At 39.4% G+C, this 19,113-nt stretch overlaps 2 protein-coding genes across 2 annotated transcripts; both read right to left on the bottom strand.

Moving 5' to 3' along the window:
• Positions 1-1,415: 1,415 nt before the first annotated feature.
• LOC137721949 (uncharacterized) lies at positions 1,416-4,861 on the bottom strand. Its single transcript, XM_088691910.1, has 6 exons — positions 4,667-4,861; positions 3,943-4,055; positions 3,718-3,795; positions 2,450-2,531; positions 1,758-1,901; positions 1,416-1,683 (listed from the first exon to the last, which is right to left on the bottom strand). Exons 1-5 carry the CDS (start codon positions 4,859-4,861, stop codon positions 1,797-1,799), a joined length of 573 nt encoding a protein of 190 aa, XP_088548036.1. The 3' UTR covers positions 1,416-1,683; positions 1,758-1,796.
• Positions 4,862-6,605: 1,744 nt separating this feature from the next.
• LOC137722984 (putative sodium/metabolite cotransporter BASS6, chloroplastic) lies at positions 6,606-10,610 on the bottom strand. The gene is made up of 9 exons (XM_068462126.2): positions 10,144-10,610; positions 9,764-9,981; positions 9,599-9,669; positions 8,451-8,581; positions 7,990-8,183; positions 7,668-7,920; positions 7,330-7,583; positions 7,167-7,249; positions 6,606-7,017 (listed from the first exon to the last, which is right to left on the bottom strand). The coding sequence occupies exons 1-9, from the start codon at positions 10,167-10,169 to the stop codon at positions 6,949-6,951; spliced, it is 1,299 nt and encodes a 432-aa protein (XP_068318227.1). The 5' UTR covers positions 10,170-10,610; the 3' UTR covers positions 6,606-6,948.
• Between the last annotated feature and the right edge of the window lie 8,503 nt (positions 10,611-19,113).

Here is a 19,113-nt window from a genome sequence, read left to right as displayed (position 1 = left end):
TTGTTGGCAGGACATCAATGTTGCTTTCAATAGACTCTAATTATTAAGTCACCCCAGTCAATGACAGATCTGTAATTAGGGTGAGTAGCAAACAACTCATGTGACCTAGTTATACACGTACGTTGATGGGGTGTATAATATACAATATTTTTAATACGAAAATTTCTTAATATTATGCAACATTGAATGATACGAGAATGAATGACTAAGACTAGAAATAAAAGATCTAAACCATCACGAAGTAGCCTAGTGGATGGGAAAGTATTTCACACGGCACGTGTTAGATTCTATTCCTGGCTTGGTGAATCGCACAATGGTGGCCAAGAGAAGGCTGAAATACTTCTGCGAGTCTTCTCAGTCCCCAAAAGGGTGGACTGCTGTGGCGAAGCACCAGTTGGTCCCTTTTTTAGAAAAGGCAAAAATAATAAAAATAATAATAAATTAAAAAAAAAAAAAAAAAAAGAGCTAAATAGCTAAAACACCTGTAGCATTGAACCCACACCCAATGATATGTAGCATTGAAGTCACACACTTTTAATGCAACCCATATCAGGGGAGGAGCCAAAAATGGACACACGACCTAATAACAAAATCAAATACTTTTAATTTCTTGAACTACAAGCGGAGCGTGTTGGAAATCAAACACAAGCCCAATGTGATACTATTGATTTTCAAAGTTTTATTTCTTTCAGCAACTTTAAAGCTGCAAACCCCAGATCTTCTCCTCTCTTAAATAGGGATTGCTTTCACAAGAGAGAACACAGTGCGAAGCCAGAGAGATATGGATAGGTCATCTTTATTGACATGTACTGCAAAGAGGAAGAACATACACAGAGTAATGCTGTGTGATATTTTAGGCCACAAGTTTAAAGCAATTTGGAGACATTGCAGCATCACATAAAAAGGACATGTAGCTTTCGAAAGGACCGGCAAGTTAATGGGTTTTACTATGCCACAATTCAAAGCAATTTGGAAGTTGTACCATACCATAAAATTGGCTTCGAGCTTTCATTTGAAAAGCATAACAAATTAATAATACATCTAAGCTATCTTACCAGTATTTGAATCAAGAAAATTCCCATTGTTTATGATGAGAAAATGAGCATACAAGCTGAAAAATGATAAAATTTTCGCATAGGTTCGGACTAAATAAACACTGTCATAACTTGCATTGCCTCCAGAGTGAATTTGAATAAGATTAGCATGAGGTTCAATTAGTGATGAGAATACTGGCATTGTCTTTATGGAGCTATCTACAGCGGGATTACGAAGCGGTTCAACTAGTGTAAATAACATTAAAAAGCTTCAAAAAAGTTCAGCTTTCTCAGTTTTGGATCATATTGGTCAAAGAAATCACAGGTAGACAAGCGAAGCATAAAGGAAACAGAACAACGAATAAAATTCTATGCATAAAATACGCAAAGATTATATTAATTCACTAATTCAGGTGCAAGCAACGCAATGGCTATTGTACAACGAAGTTTGCAGTAAATTCACATGGTTGAAAAACTCACAAATCAGGAAAAGGATATAGACCATCAAACCAATTTGAAGAACTAAAGCTATCATTCGAAACATGGGGGCATCTGACCGTCGGAGTCCTTTCAACACTTTGAGTGAAAGCTTCCAAATGACAATCTACCATCGCTTAAGTGAAGCTTTGGTAATTCTGCATCCAGATACCTGCACACACATAAAGATCAATACCTTCTTTCTTAACATGTCAACTTCACTGGTCTGACAAGGAGATATATTACCTTGTAGGAATGAGATTTTTGTTTCCACATATACAAATTTCAAAGATTCTTGGAGCGTTCGGATGATCTGTAAATACGATATGCAGCAATACACATTGTGGCATTGCCTATAACTGTCAGAGCTGCTTGAAGGGCCACCAACACCTACAACTCATTGAGGAGGAACAAAGTCACTGTAGATATTTTGTCTCAAAACTCAGTTCCTGTTGTAATTGAAGGGACAAATTCATAAGAATCTAGTGACTGATTGTTGCAATTTACAATCATGATCAAAAAATTGTTACCATTTCATTTTCCTGCCTCTTAAAATGTCCAATTTAAAAAGAAAAAAAAAAAAAAGACATTGAAAAATTTCGGATTGCCTAGTATTCCACCAATTAGTAAACCAAGATTCCAGACTTTTATTAAATGAGAGAGAGATCCACCAAGGCAAAAATACTATAGATGCAAGATATAGAAGGCAAATTAATACTTTCTTTTTTGCCATTTTTTCGTCTGTGAATTTTAAAATTTTTAATGAACGCACCTCATTCGTCGACTCTATATGATACTAATATTTCTATCAAGCATAAGTTCTATTACAAGTCATCGATGTATTTCCGGATTTTTTTGTGATTCAGTACAGCGGTTTGTCCTTGAATTTAGAAAGAATATAGAATAAGAAAGAGCCCTCTTCAGGCCACCCTTCTTACCTCAAGAGACTCGGAGTTATAAAAGAAATGCCATGTGCATGCACATAGTGCTCCACCAAGCAGGGGAACGTACACCATTAAACTAAAAGTTAAACTGAGGCAGTAGACATTTGAATAGATGTAAAACACCAAAGCAAGCTCTATATAAAGCTCCTCAACCAGCCAGCCCCCAACCCCCAGTTTCTTTCTTAAGGGATATATAGTAACTTGGAAATTAAACTTTTAACTTAAGACTAAATATGATATCAACACCATGTTGAAAGCCAAGTTCTAAAATACGAGACCTAGTCCGTTTGAATTGTAAAGTTGGTTAATCAGACATGAGGCTGCCAACTTAAGTCGTAACTTGTGAGCTTGTTTGTTAGTGCCCTTATATTCTAACTTCCAAGTAACTTAACAAAATAAGAAATTCAAAAACGATATTTATTCAAGTTAGATGAGCATTAAGGAGATTTTTTTTTTTTTTTTTTTTTCCAGGAAAACAATGGTTAGCACAGAAGTACCATGGTAACAGAAATCTACCATTCCGTAGTACAGTTTTTGACCTTATCGTCAACTCATGGATATGCCATCACGAAGATATATTAGAGACATTTACCCAGTATTGGTAACCATACAAGTGAAGCACAAAGGAAAAATCAATAAAATTATCTGGAAAACTGATGACCCATAAAGTTCAAATCTTGCTTGCTGGCTCATGATAATACCAATACATGTGCTATGCTCTGAAAAAGTGGAAGCCCTGTGCTTTTGCTTATCTCCTCAGTAGAGTGTGTAGTGTAAAGACGAGGACGGGTCAGCTGAGCATATGTGTTTACGTTGCTTCTTCACTTGGAAATTTTTTAGTAGATTGTTCCTAACGTTGGGTATAAACTGTTACTTCTTGCTGAGTTTGTGGAGATTTGGGAAAATAAGATGGTTTCCTCTCCTTGGTATTCTGCAATTCGGGCCTCTATTCAGATTGTGGGGTTGGAGTGGAATAGTAGGATATTCGACAATATGCAGAGATATTCATCTCCCCGCTTATGTTTGAAAAAAATTGGTTATTTGATGCGAGTAGTATGATTTTCAGCCGAAAAACTACTGGAAACGAAGGGGCAACAATCTCTTAAAAGTACGTTAATGGAGTAATAAGTTCCACATTATTCATGATAACTAAGTTTAACAGACACAAAATCTGATCCTTGGTTTAATCAATGATCACGAAACCAACCAATTTCAAACCGAAATTCATCGCGAGAATTTGAAAGACTGGAATATAAACTCACCATCCCCACGACAGCCCTTTCCAAGATTCGAACCCGGACTTCTCCCCGTACTGCCACACCAACGCCATTGCTGTTATCCTTGCAACCAAACAAACCAAATTCAAATTACCAAAGCAACAAACCACTAGTGTGAAATATCAACCAAAATTAACAAGAAAATGCAAACATTAAAACAAATTCACAAAACCCCATTTGCAAAAGTAGAACAAAATGAGTCTCTCTCACCATTCGACGACGCTGGACACGTGAATGGCCCAGGTGGGCAACGAGAGGGCATTGGAGGGTTCATTCAAGGGCAGCAGCTCAGAAGCTGAGGCGGGTTGGACGAGGGTCAGGGTCTGTTAGGAACCACACCGGTACCGGAGAATCGACCAGAACCAGTAGCTATGAAAGCAAGGAGGGCGAAAGGATAGAGAGAGAACCAAAGAGGATATTCTATTGATTTGTTAAAGTCTGTTTCTTACAATGAAATTCGGAGGCATGTATTGTACACCCCTCGTGCTTACAATTGCCCCACATTTACTGAAACCTTCTACTAATTATAAGCTCATTACAATCAAACCCCATACTTTTAACTCCCTACAATTATACCCTTAACTACCTTACACTTTAGTCCTTACTACTATTAGCTGACTTCTTACTGTGACTAAGGCAATCACAACTGGGTCATAACAATACCTCCCCCTTAAAGAACCTTGTCCACAAGGTTTTAGAGAGGGAATGAAGGGTATTTAGCTTTGAACTCATCAAAATCCTCCCAAGTAGCCTCCGGTTCTCCTTGCTCTTGCCATTGTACTAGTAATTGAACTCCTGCAACGTCTCCTTTCTTATAGATTCTCCTTGCCAACACTGCAACAGGTGTATTCTCTACCAATCCATCTTCAACAAGCTGTGGTAAAACAGTATGTGGTGTCACTTTAGTTCCCAGTTGTTTCTTCAATTGACTCACCTGAAACACAGGGTGAATTTTTGTGCTTGATGGCAGGTTCAATTTATAGGCCACATTCCCAGCCTTCTCACATATCTCATAAGGTCCATAGTATCGTGGTTGAAGCTTATGGTAGCTGTGAGGAGATAGGGTCTGCAACTGATAAGGAACCAATTTTAGATACACAGAATCCCCAACTTCAAATTGCCTCTCCATTCTCTTCTTGTCATGTTGCATCTTCATGCGATTCTAGGCCATTTCCAGGTTGTTTTTCAACATAGATAACACCTTATCCTTTTCCAATAAACCTTGTTCCACAGCTTCCACCCTTGCAGTACCAAATTCATATGGTATAATTTGAGGAGGAGGGTAGCCATATACGAGTTCGAAAGGTGTGAATTTGGCAGATGAGTGGTAGGAGGTGTTGAAACACCACTTAGCCCAAGGGAGCCATTGAACCCACTTCTTTGGTTGACCCCCCACAAAACACCTTAAATAGGTCTCGAGACACATGTTCATCACCATCAGTTTAAGGATGGTAACCAGAGCTCATACACAGTTTTGATCCTTGTAATTTGAACAATTCTCGCCAAAGGGCACTGACAAAAATAAGATCCCTATCACTGACCACTGAGCTTGGCATGCCATGTAGTTTCAGCACATTGTCAATAAAGGCATGTGCTACTGTAATTGCAGTGTAGGGGTGGGACATCGCTATGAAGTGAGCACTCTTAGACAACCTGTCGACTACCACTAATATCACGGACTTCCCTTTGCATAAAGGCAGCCCCACTGTGAAATCCATGTTGATATCTGTCCAAACTCTTTGGGGAATTCGCAAGGGTTGTAACAACCCTGGTGGAGCAATGGTTTCCACCTTGTTTTGTTGGCACACCTGACATTTTGCCACATAATTCTTGAGGTCCCTTTTCATTCCTTGCCAATAGAAGCCTCTCTTGACCCTTTGGTATGTCTTGAGTACCCCTTGGTGGCCAGCAGAAGGAGTACAATGGTACTCTTCTAAAATTTTCTTTTTCCACTCACAGTGAGGGCTCAACACCACTCTTTTCTTGTAGAGCAAGAACCCATTGTCAAGAGTATACTTCCCTAAAGAGGAGTCACTTGTGTCATTTATCGCAAAGTCAGCAACTTCTTTTTTCTTTGCTATGATCCACTCATCTTGTTCATTATTCCTTCTTAATTTATCGCAGAGAAGCAAGTTAGGTGTTCAATCGGTTAAAGCCTTATAATGGAGTGTTGGAATTAAGGGTTAAACCTCTATTTTAATTGTTAATCTCTAGCTTTTGTATGGTTATTATCGATCAAGGGTTGAGATTAAGTCTAGCTTCTTTAGGCTCAAATGTGAGCATGTGGCAGTGTCTCATAGGGCACAGCTAATTGAATGGTTGAGATGAGTTCATATACTCTCTCTTATATGTATAAGCCTAAAGGCTCTTTTTGGACAGTTGTGAATGAATGAAAGCACTACACACCGAAAGCATGTGTGTAGATTTTAGCCTGAATATCCTCTGAGACCATTCTCTCTTTCATCACTCTAAAACCCTTCTGTAAATCAGTCCACTATAATCCAATTTGTGTGGTTGATAATTAGAATTTGACCTCGACTCACCTGTTGATGCATCCTTTGGCTGTTCTTGCATGCATGCCAAAAGACGTTGCGCTATTTGCTGCCAACGATTGGAAGCTTGGTCATTTGAAAGGGGGCAAGCAGAGAGAGAGAGAGTTCAAGGTTGATGTATCCTTAGTCCCTTTCTAAACATTTATATACAAGTGCTCATAACAAAGTCACTATTTTACCATTGAATCATTGACCACAAAAAACACGGATAATAAATCAGTCAATAACACTCAGAGAGAGAGAGAGAGAGAGAGAGAGAGAGAGAGAGAGAGAGAGAGAGAGAGAGAGAGAGAGAGAGAGAGAGAGAGAGAGAGAGAGAGAGAGAGAGAGAGAGAGTGATTTTCTTCAAAATGTGGAAACTCATAATTTTTACATTAGGAATAATATACAAAACGAGTTGATACAAATTTTAGCGCTTCGGAGAGGGATGGGCTGGTGTAGCTCAACTAGTTAAGAGCATTTACTTCTAGATCAACAGTCCTAAGTTCAATTTATTCCGTACCCCACTATCGTTTGTATAAAATGAAAAACTTTAACAGTACAAAATCAACGAAACTACAGTCATATAGTTCTCCATACGGTTCGATATATAAAAAGAAAGCTCCCCAAATGGAAGCCCTCAAGAATCACAGAGCCAACTTCCGACAATTTGAGACGGGCTTTGTCATTGTTCTTCTTTCTTTTTGGCCCAAACCATGACAAGGGAGAAGCCCATCAAAGACATGATCACAGTCTGCAGACCAAAGTACAATAGTGAATATCTTAATCTTAATGCAGAAGTTAGTGCTCAAAGAACCTTTCCGCTTGTAGAAGTTTGTGACATGATTTGAATTGGTGTAAAAAGAAAACAAAATTGGTAAATAAGTCAAGATATCGACTCACAGAGATTGCCGGAGGCACTCCAACGAGCGGATCTTGGAAAAATCTATTTGCAAGGGCCAAGGCCAGAAGGCTGCTTTGCATTCCTGCAAAAGCAAATGATTAATTAGTGTCGGAAATTCCTAAAATTTATGGACCGACAAGTGATAAGAGACAAAGGTGGAACCTGTCTCATAAGATAGTGTTCTTTGTAGAGCTTTAACATCAGGTGCCGTATGAAAGACCACGCCAGTAAGAAAATAGCCGGCTACGAAAGCCGTCAAATGAAATGCTATAACGAGCAACAAAACAGTTAGTCCAAAAGGAGACATAACAGACTCAATGTTAATGGCAAGTGGTGCTCCAACACAGCAAGCTGTCACAAATACAGAGAGCGGAGGCAAAAATGGCCGAATAGCACCACATATTCGGGGAAGGAACCTGAAGGTGCAATTATATAAGACAAGTCAGAATCTCTCCAAATAAACTATGTTAAAGGAATATTATCCAGCGTTGGTGTCTCACCGATTCAAAAGCAAGCCTGCAGCAACTGGAGTGACTACAATCTGCATAATGCTGGACACCATTCCCCTTACGTCAACAGGCAGTCTCTTTCCAATAAGCAACAACGATAAGAGTGGTGTGATAAATACAGCAGAAGCAGTAGATAATGACGTCATGACGATGCTTAGAGGGGCCATGGTAGGGTCCGTCAGAAAAGTAGCATAGTTTGAGAGCTGGGCGCCACTAACACAAGATACTAACATAATCCCAGCACCTGATCACATACACCAGTCAGCACATTCATTCTAGTGTTTTGACAGGGAGGCATGGTGAATATTCTTACCTACTGGAGTTGGAAGACCAAATATTGCTACTGCGATAGTGCCAAAAACATATCCAAGAATCGGCTTGACAAGAAATTGGCCAGTATAACCAGCTAAAATAGCTGCCGGTCTTTTGAAAGCTTCGAGGAAATCCTTTTCGCTGGAATTAACCCCAACTGCAAACATCAAAAACCCTAATGCAGGTGCGTAGTACCTGGACCGTAGAAAAAGGTTTATATAAGGAAAAAAAATTGGAAAATAGAATCCACTTCTCTATCCCTATCTTTGAGTCTCTAGGAAAATAGTATAAATTCTTCATATGTATTTCACTTAACAGCCACATTCATCCAAACTCCATGTTTAAGCACAGCGGTTCAACAGTCAATTAATCTTCCTTGAAAGGAGTTCAGTTTGTCTAACCAATTCATCTAAACAAGGTTTAATGTTGACCAACTAATTCATCTAAACAAAGTTCAAGAACCTGTTGGTAAACCATGTGAAAGAAGGTGGAAAGACGAGAGCCAACAGCGTGCTAGCAAGGGTTACGTGTGGCAGAAAAGAATTTGATTTCTTCAGGACCTCCAGGAAAGAAACCTTAGTCTGTTGAGGGATCTGAAACAAGACATAAAATAACTACAATCAATATGACCCGAATTACTTTGCAAATGCCTTGTGTAGATGAACAGAAATTAATGAGGTATGTAAATGAAAGACGCCAAGTCGAAGTTTGGGTTGGTCTAAGTTTTCCCACAAGTCATGTCTCTCTTTACATTTATTTCAGAGTGCTTCTGTTGACACCCATCCTGCTCATCACACCCACATATTTTAATACCTATTTTACCTTCATTTACTATTTTTTATATAAAAATAATTTGTCATCTTCCCTTCTCTTTCCTTCCCTTCCCTTCTCTCCTGCCGTCACCCTTTCTCCCTTCCCAGCCAATCAAGCGCACATTGGCGTGGCACCATGGCCAGTCATGATCGACCCATGTGTTTTTTTTTTTTTTTTTAACAAACGATATTATCTACATTAAATGGAAAAGGGTCGGTTAAACCTCACAATAGACTAGCAATAATGTGATCGCTTTTGGTAAAAATCGAACCTAAAACCACTACTAAACTATAGTACAAAGTGGTAAGAACAAGCCCCGGGTTTGGTGCTCCAACAAAATGCATTGCAGTCGTTACAAAATTTAAGTTGATATTTGAGCTCAATTAAAGTTGAATTTTCTAGCATTAAAATAATAATTAATCTTCTAGCCTTAAAAAAATGATTAATTTTCTAGCCTTTAAAATATGATTAATTTTCTATCAGTAGTACAAGACATACGTGTTTACATCATCCTAATCATAATAAACGGATTTCGATCCTCTCCTGAGCCCAGGAGAGGATCCTTCTGACCAAAGATTTGAGTCGTTAGATGAAAATCTAACGGTTATAATTATTATAATTTTAAAAGAATTTTTCTGTTTGTAATCGTTGAATTTTCATCCAACGGTTCAAGTCATTTAGTCAGGAGGATCCTCTCCTTGGGCTCAGGAGAGGATCCAAGTCCATAATAAACTCGATGTGAGATCACAAAGATATTTGGGGAAAATAATGAAACAAGGGAACAGGGAGAGAGGCACCTGCTGTGGTTCGGATGCATAATTTTGACCCGAACCCGAATCCAACGAAGCCGGGAGCTTCTGCGATCGCACTGTACTCAACAAACAAAACATGATAAACCCAAATGAAAATATTATATTTTTATTCAAATAAAAAGAGCAGAAAATGGCAAGACGGATACTAACAAGGAGAAATCGACCGGGAAGCAAGAGAGAAGCGTAGCGACGGCGAGATTGGGATACTGAAAGAGAGCTTAGGCAGCGGGATTTGAGGTGGATGGTGGATATTTAGACGACGCTGAATCTGCAAGTGGTGGCGGCGGTGGCGGTAGTGGTGGCGGCGGTGGCTGTAGTGGTGGTGGTGGTTATTAAGAGGAGCATGCAATTGCAAGACCATTTTTTGGCTGCAGAGAAGGGAGGGAGGAAGAGGGTGAAATACTATCCTAGAATTACAAAAACTCTAAACTTAGGTGGCTCTTCCCCAAATACTCAAACAACCGTAAAATTTCGTAGGGAGGGCCGGATTGTTCGATCTGGAAGGGCACTTGGCCTTCTAGGGAGCTTACCACAGCAACCCGGAGGAGAAAGACATCTCCGTCAATCGAACACGGCAGATCCGAAACCCGAAGAATCAGGCGGTGGAGGATTCGTGCAACCGAAATTCCGATTCCTGGCGAAGGAATCCGATGCGATCCAAATCTCAATGCCCCATTAAACCCTGCAAGTAGCTCAAGAATGGCTATGGAAGAAGAGGAAGGAGGAGGAGGCAGAACTCATCTTTTAACAAACCACAAAACAAGTGCTCTTATACACCAAGAGTGACTACTGCCAGCTGGTACTCATAACAGACACTAGTAAAAAGCAGGAATTAATCCTAATAATCCCAATATTAAAACCCCGAGTAGTGATTAAGCTAATCACTCAATATATACTACATATCAGAACCGGCGGTTTTGGAGTCGGGGAAGGGTAAATCGGGCGGGTTGATGGAATCGGTGGCTGAGTCAAGGGGACGAAGTCCCTGTTGTATCCTGGAAGGTCTCCAATTGAAAAAAATTAAGCAGGGAAGAATGGCAAACAACCGTGGAACTGTGAAAAAAATTGACAAAATTTTTGCCAAACAAAATAAAATAAAGACAAGTGGACCCGTTTCGAACTTATCGGGTTAGGTCCGCCTCAATCTTTTAAAGGGTAAATTACATTTTATCATATCAAGTATGGTATCTATTACAATCTTATACAACATCTTCAAAACATTTCATTTGCATATCTCATCTACTATTTTATTTCAATATAGTACCTCCATTACATTTTCTATTCATTGATCTATTAAGAGCTGACGTGGTTGCCACAGTTGTGCCACATGGCTGCCAAATTTGTACTATGTGGCAAAAAATCAATTTTTTATTCATTTAAAAATAATTAATTATAAAAAATTTTAAGAAAAAAAAAAAAACCCATCCTAAAACCCATCTTCTTCCTTGACCCCACCCCTTTCCCTACAACCTAAACCCCCCATCCCACCCCCCCCTCCCACCCCACCGAAAACCCCCGCATCATCTTCGTCCAGCTCACAAAACCTCATCAACACAATCCAAGGCGGAGAAGAAGAATCGAAATGTGCGTTTTGCCTTATCGGTCAGCTATCAATGGGGGCGATGAACTTCAAGTACATGATCCTCGGCGGTGAAATCTTAGCTGTAAGTTTCTCAGCGATTGATTCTTGTTTGTTTGATCAATTTTTGTTAATTTCGTGCTTCCTCTAAGAATTCACCGCAAAATATGAATTTTTCAATATTTTTTGAAGTTTTATGTCGATCCTGATGAGGTTTTACGTAGTTTTGGCTTTGAATTTTGAAGTATATACATAGATCTAGTGTAATTATTTGAAATTCTTTTTATGCTTTTTGAAATTTTGAGTACTTGATGTTCTTGAAGTCAATTCAATTCTGTTGAAATTTTGAGTACTTGATACACTTAATGTTCTTGGGGTTGGGGTTGGGGTTAGGGGGGTGGTGGCGGGTTGCGGCTTGCGGGGGAGGTGGGGCTGGGGTGGGATGGGGGGTTTAGGTTGCAGAGAATGAGGAGGGGGAGGGGAAGAAGATGGGTTTTGGGCTGGGGTTTTTATTTTTTTATTTTTTTATTTTGTAAATAACTTTTTTTTAATTAATTATTTTTAAATGAAAAAAAAAAAATTTGCCACGTGGCACAAATTTGGCAGCCACGTGGCACAATTGTGGTAGCCATGTCAACTTATAACAGATCAATGGATGTAAAATGTAACGGAGGTACTATATTGAAATAAAATAGTATGTGAGGTATGAAAGTGAAATGTTTTGAAGATGTTGTATGGCATTGTAATAGACCCCAAACCTGAGGTGGTAAAGTGTAATTTACCCTTTTATAAAATATAGGACGTGTACTGCACCATTTCATTTTCAAACGGGTCCAATCCAGACCATCTAAATTGGGTCGGGCCCGTGCCCACCCCTACTTCATGGGCTAAGTTGGATTGGATGAGTCTCTATTTGGTATTGCTTTTTTTTTTTGTCGCAAAAAACTGCTTCACTTTAAAGTTAAGCAATAAAAAAGAGTTTGGCAAAGTTAAAACATCACTTATTTTAAAAGCAATGGTCTTCAAACATCATCTTTCAAAAACAATGACACGCCCTAATCCCGATATCCCCAAATACCAGGATAGGCACGTGCTGGCCGACACCCAAGGGTGACGAAGCCATTTTAAACATGCATACAATTAAGAATACATAATTAGAACGAATTAAACCAAAGCAGAATCATGTTCAGAGCATACAACTAACGAAGAATAATGTGAAAAAAAAAAAATATTATAGAAAGGTACAAACCGAGAAATGGGCCTTACATAGAGGAGACTCGAAGGTGCCTAAGCAAGAGTGCCCTCACGCCGGGATTGTGTGCCTCGACTCTAGCTCCTTAAAGAGAACAAAACAGAAAAGGTGAGTGGACCAAAGTTTATACTAATAATATTAATAATAAGAAAACCATTTCCTTTATGAACATACTAACCCCCTGTTTTGAAAACACATATAATACTACATAGTAGATTTTCTGAAAACTCTAGCATGCAATGGAAAAGGTTTGTCAAACATGTACGTGTAAAACAATGCTCGATGATGATGTTATCGCCGCCCTAAGGCAAATCCGTAAATCTCGATAACTCTGTACTCACTAGGGGTATCATAGTGGCCCAAAGGCATAACCATCACCAAAGGTGAAGCTGTACGACATTGGGTTATGCCAGTGAAGAAACCATGGTCCATCACCTGAAGGTGAAGCTGTACGACTTTGGTTTACGCCAGAGAATAGGATATAACATAAATATATATATATATATATATGTATGTGCAGTGGGTCCATCACCCAAAGGTGAAGCTGTATAACTCTGGGTTACGCCAGTGAAGAAATGGGGGATCCATCACCCAAAGGTGAAGTTGTACGACTCCGAGGTACGCTGGAGAATAAACATATACATATAACATATCACAACGACACTAGCCTTGGGCTAGTGAAGCTAGGGCTATGTCATCAATATCATCAACTGTGTCCTATGGCCATAGACGTTTACATACTCGATTGTGTGTATGTGCTGTATGATAACCCGTTAGATAAGCACCAAAAACATATCTCAAAACCTGATATCAAACCGGAGCTCAAAATCTCAAAGCCTAAACTCATAAATCCATAATAAATCATATTCAAATGCCATAGAATTCCATATGCGAGAATCCAATAATTTATATCCTTTAGTAAAACATAATTTTGATAAATCATAATATTTCTTAAAAGCAATTTAAATAAATCAAAAGTATGGAAATCTGTAAAAAAACATAATATAAAATATATTCAATGCATGAAATATGTAATGCATGCAAGCCTCATATTTTATAAAAACATACAAATTTAGAAGGGGTCCACTCACAGATATTTTGTTTCGCAAAAGCCGCTTGAGCTAGGGAGGATGGAGTCACTTCCCACCGATGCACCTAAACACACATAGGGACAATTTAGTAAAACTAAACTAAAATGATGGAATTTGGGAAAACGAACAGAAAATTCGGATTCGACATGTTGAAAAACCTGAAGAGGGACCTCGGGTTGCTCCACGCGTTGCCACAAGGTGGCGGCTCAGAAGGCCACACGCCACTGCATGCGTCGCCACGCGCCGAGTTGAGTCGCTGACACCACATGTGGTCGCCGCAGTACCTCCGCGAAGGCACTTGTGCTCCACACGTCGGCCATGGCAGTCCTGCACGCGTGTCCATGCATCGACCATAGAACCTGGGTTTAGCTCGGGTTAGGTCAGATCTGGGCTAGGGTAAATGGGTTGGGCCTGGGTTACTGGGTAAATGGGCTAGGGTTAATGGGTTAGGCCAATTACATGGCCCCTGTAATACCCTGAAAATTTAAATATATGAATATGTGCAGAAAAATAAAAAATTATCAATTTATGGTTATGAAAAAATTGAATTGAGAAATTTTAAAGTTTTGTTTTGAGAATTTATATTAATTTATTTGAAATTAGATTTTAATTAAACTAGTTACGAAGTTTGAAGTTTGGAAATTAATTATTTAAAATCCGTAAATCTTCGGTTATCACTCTTAATGTTTTTGAATTGAGCTCGACACCACGAGCGCGTAGGCGAAGACCATTCATGAATCGAGACGAGAAAGGAGAAGTTATGGACGTTATAAGTTTTTTAAATAAAATAGGAATTTAATATTTTAGGAAGGAAGAAAATGAGAGAAGAAAGAAGAAAAAAAACACTGTAGAAGTTGCTAGATGGCAGCAAGGGAGATGTGATAGCCCGTCCCGAATTATTTTTTATCGACAGTGTGAAATGTCTATTTTGCCCTTGGACGTTGAGATGTGGTGTGTGTGACATGCTTTTAGAGGTGGACCAATATGTTAAGTCCTAATTGTCTGGACCCAATTAGAACTAAATTTTTCCTAGTTTGTGGTTGGTTGTTTTGTTGCCAACTAGGACCACATACACTTATACATACCCATACCCTTGCCCGTTGACCTTTCTCTCTCCTCTCTATCTCTCGGTTTTCATCCATTATCCGTACAATTGTACGGTCAATTCGTGAACCAATCAATTCAGGCACGAACCAAGGTTTTGGAAGCCATCTTCGTGTTCCTTGTGAGCTTAGGAACACATCCATACCATTTTTAGAACGTGAGTCTTTCGAAAACCCGAGAACCCATCAATCCCATATTGTGAGCATTGTTCATGTGATCATGATCGTGGAAATTTTAGTGAGCTTTAAGGTTCTAGGAAGCTTTAGGACATCTTCACGAAGCTCGGGGAGTAATTTAGAAGTGTTTTGGACATCGGGAAGCTTAGTTTGACGAGTTTCAAATTTTGGCCAAATTATCGTGGGCTTTTCCAGTGAGATCTCATTGGATTTAAGTCCTAAAAGTGGTAAGGTTTTGTTGTACTCGTGGTAAGCTTCATTTTGGTACAAATTTCATGGATTTTGGTTAAGAAATGAGAAAGATATGAAGTTTTAAAGTTTTTCTAGAAACCAGTGAAAATTCGAGTTTCAGACAATGGCGACCGACGAGGCTTGCCGAAGAAGGAGACGAATATTCCGTCAAAGTTGATGGAATATTCTAACGGCGTCAGGGAACGCCATTAACTTCTGTTAAGGTTTTAACAGAATATTCCAAACGGCAGTTAAGTTTCCGTCAGGGTTGGCTGCGCATGGAGGCACGTCTGGCCGTGCCTTGGCCGGCGTGTAGGTGGTCGAAATTTTTTTTCTAAAAATATGGGGATGTTCATGAGGTTGAGTAGATCGCGTTGGTATATTCAAACACCCCATTTAAGCATTATATGAGAAGTTATTAGCTAGTTTTGGTTATATGCTTGAAATAACGTTTATATACTTGTTTCGCATATAGGTGAGACCTATCCTCAGGACGAGTGCAGTCAATCGAGGCTTGGGGGCTACGACCCATCGACATATCAGTGAGTGGGCTTTTGGTTTTCCGTATATACCTATATACTTGAGATTTTTCCCAGAAAATGAATTTGAATGATTATACGTTTTGAAATGCCATGCAAAGTATCTGCCTATTTTATTTATGCAATAGTAGTTGCATATATTTATGATTAGTGATGCGGACGCACAGGTAAGTTCATAAATTAAAGATCTGAGATTGCTTTAGTTATGCGAGATATGATGTGATGCATTGAGAGCTCATAAACCTGCAACCTGGTGTTAGTGCTCCTGCCCAGAGTTAGGGCATAGTCCTTCACGTGATGTTCATCTCCCGCACTATATGCTTACCTTGGATCCAAGTTAGGTCACACGCTTGTCGTATAGACCATTATAGGTGGTTCTGACTCGTAAGTGACCCGCGATCATTCGCACAGTCTTCACGTGATCGTAGCACTAGAGCATATTTATTTTACACCTAGTCTTGTTGTACATACCACTTTAGGTGGTTCCGACTCGTGTTCAGGATTTGATATGATTGAGATTGGTTATGAGCTATAGACTCAGTCGTGCAGGTCACGTTAGGTGGATCCGGCTGATATGATATCTGGCATTGATATATTTTAACTGGATTACTTATGGCATTTCATTGTGATACTTTGGCATGGTATATTTCTATGGATTTTCATCCTAAGCATGATTTTTGATATAGCATATATTATATTTTATGGGAAATTATACAGGTTTTACAGCGAGGGGTTAGAACTTGCCTACAACAACAACTTTCATTCAAGTATTGCAGTTTGGTAATGCTGGGCATAAGCAGTTGGATTTAATGGAATTTGCCTACAACAACAACTTTCATTCAAGTATTGTTATGTCACCATTTGAGGCCATTTATGGCAAATCTTGTCGTACACCTTTATGTTGGTCAGAGGTTGGCGAATGAGTGTTGGTGGGCCCTGAGATTGTGGATGAGACTACTCAGAATATTCAGGTAATTAAATCTAACCTGAAAGCGGCTCAGGATCGACAAAAGAGTTTAGCAGGCACGCATGCCACTAACCTGGTGTATAATGTAGGTGATTGGGTGTTTCTGAAGTTATCACCGTGGAGAGGTGTTGTATGGTTTGGAAAGAAAGGCAAGCTAAGTCCTAGGTACATTGGACCGTATGTGATCACTAAGAGACTTTAATTACCTCCAGAGTTGTCCAAAGTGCATGATGTTTTCCATGTTTCCATGCTTCGTCATTACATCTCAGATCCATCGCACGTGATACATCCTCAACCATTGGAAATTAATCCAGACTTGTCTTATGATAAGGAGCCAGTGACTATTTTGGATTGGAAAGATAAGGTTCTAAGAAATAAAACCGTGCGCCTGGTGAAGGTTTTGTGGAAAAATCACTCAATGGAAGAAACTACTTGGGAGACAGAGGACCGGATGAGACATATGTATCCAAGGTTGTTTTATGATTATTAGTGGATTGTATTTATTGTTTGAATTTCGAGGACGAAATTTTCTTAAAGGGGTAGGTTGTGATAGCTCGTCCTGAATTATGTTTTATCAACAGTGTGAAATGTCTATTTTCCCCTTGGACGTTCAAATGTGTTGTGTGTGACATGCTTTTAGAGGTGGATCAATATGTTAAGTCCTAATTGTTTGGACCCAATTAGAACTAAATTTACACACACCCATACCCTTACCCGTTGACCTTTCTCTCTCTTCCCTCTCTTGATTTTCATCTATTATCCGTACAATTGTACGGTCAACTCGTGAACCAATTAATTCAGGCACGGATCGAGGTTTTAGAAGCCATCTTCATGTTCCTTGTGAGCTTAGGAACACATTCATACCATTTTTAGAACGTGAATCCTTCGAAAACCCAAGAACCCAGAAATCCCAGATTGTGAACACTGTTCATGTGATCGTGGAATTTTTAGTGAGTTTTAAGCTTCTAGGAAGCTTTAGGATGTCTTCACGAAGCTCGGGAAGTAATTTTGAAGTGTTTTGGACGTCGGGAAGCTTAGTTTGACGAGTTCCAAATTTTGGCCGGATTATCATGGGTTTTTCCGACGAGATCTCGTTGGATTTAAGTCCTAAAAGTGGTAAGGTTTTGTTCTACTCGTGGTAAGCTTCATTTTGGTACAAATTTCATGGATTTTGGTTAAGAAATGAGGAAGATATGAAGTTTTAAAGTTTTTCCAGAAACCGACGAAAATTCGAGTTTCTGACGGCGGCGACTGATGAGGCTCGCCGAAGAAGGAGACGAATATTCCGTCAGAGTTGATGGAATATTCTAACGGCGTCAGGTAACGCCATTAACTTCTATTAAGGTTTTAACGAAATATTCCAAACGACAATTAAGTTTCTATCAGGGTTGGCCGCGCATGGGGGCGCGTTTGGCCGTGCCTTGGCCGGCGTGTGGCGGCACATGGGTGGTCGAAATTTTTTTCTAACAATATGGGGATGTTCATGAGGTTGAGTAGATCGAGTTGGTATATTCAAACATCCCATTTGAGCATTGTATGAAAAGTTAGTAGCTAGTTTTGGTTATATGCTTTAAATAACATTTATATAGTTGTTTCACATATAGGTGAGACCTATCCTCAGGACGAGCGCAGTCCATCGAGGCTTGGGGGCTACGACCCTTTGACATATCAGTGAGTGGGCTTTTGGTTTTCCATATATACCTATATACTTGAGATTTTTCCCAAAAAATGAATTTGAATGATTATACATTTTGAAATGCCATGCAAAGTATCTGCCTATTTTATTTATGCATTAGTAGTTGCATATATTTATGATTGGTGCTACGGACGCACAGGTAAGTGCCATGTAAGTTCATAAATTAAAGATATGAGATTGCTTTAGTTATGCAAGATATGATGTGATGCATTGAGAGCTCATAAACCTGCACCCTGGTGTTAGTGCTCCCGACCAGAGTTAGGTCATAGTCTTTCACGTAATGTTCACCTTCTGCACCATATGCTCACCTTGGATCCAAGTTTGGTGCACATGCTTGTCGTACAGACCATTATAGGTGGTTCCGACTCGTAAGTGACTCGCGATCATTCGCAAAGTCTTCACTTGATCGTAGCACTAGAGCATATTTATTTTACACCTAGTCTTGTCGTACATACCACTTTAGGTGGTTCCGACTCGTGTGCGGGATTTGATATGATTGAGATTGGTTATGAGCTATAAACTCAGTCGTGCAGGTCACATTAGGTGGATCTGGCTGATATGATATCTGGCATTGATATATTTTAACTGGATTACTTATGGCATTTCATTGTGATACTTTGGCATGGTATATTTCTATGGATTTTCATCCTGAGCATGATTTCTGGTATAGCATATATTATATTTTCTGGGAAATTATACAGGTTTTACGGCGAGGGGTTAGAACTTTTGAGAAATGAAATGATTTTGAAAAGCTTTGTTTTTACCTACTCACACTTTCTGTTTTGCGCCCTTCCAGGTTTTAGGTAGAAGTGTTTTGGTGGCTCACGGGGATTTCGACGGTGGTTCTAACAGAACATCACAAATG

The sequence above is a fragment of the Pyrus communis genome, chromosome 4 (assembly GCF_041283825.1).
Source record: "Pyrus communis isolate YQ-2024b chromosome 4, ASM4128382v1, whole genome shotgun sequence".
In the NCBI taxonomy this organism is placed as follows: domain Eukaryota; kingdom Viridiplantae; phylum Streptophyta; class Magnoliopsida; order Rosales; family Rosaceae; genus Pyrus; species Pyrus communis.
The sequence above is the reverse complement of the archived record's forward strand: the minus strand, read 5'-3'. Positions and strand labels throughout refer to the sequence as shown.

Excerpts from the sequence above, each read along its gene's own strand:
- LOC137721949 (XM_088691910.1), bottom strand. The coding sequence starts at position 4,861 with ATGGAGAGGCAATTTGAAGTTGGGGATTCTGTGTATCTAAAATTGGTT. Across the intron at positions 4,056-4,666 it reads AAATTCACCCTGTGTTTCAG|ACCCTGACCCTCGTCCAACC; the intron begins GTGAGTCAATTG and ends GGTTCCTAACAG. Across the intron at positions 1,902-2,449 it reads ATAACTCCGAGTCTCTTGAG|GTGTTGGTGGCCCTTCAAGC; the intron begins GTAAGAAGGGTG and ends AATGAGTTGTAG.
- LOC137722984 (XM_068462126.2), bottom strand. The coding sequence starts at position 10,169 with ATGTCTTTCTCCTCCGGGTTGCTGTG. Across the intron at positions 8,184-8,450 it reads TTCACATGGTTTACCAACAG|GTACTACGCACCTGCATTAG; the intron begins GTTCTTGAACTT and ends TCTACGGTCCAG. Across the intron at positions 7,921-7,989 it reads TGGTCTTCCAACTCCAGTAG|GTGCTGGGATTATGTTAGTA; the intron begins GTAAGAATATTC and ends GTATGTGATCAG.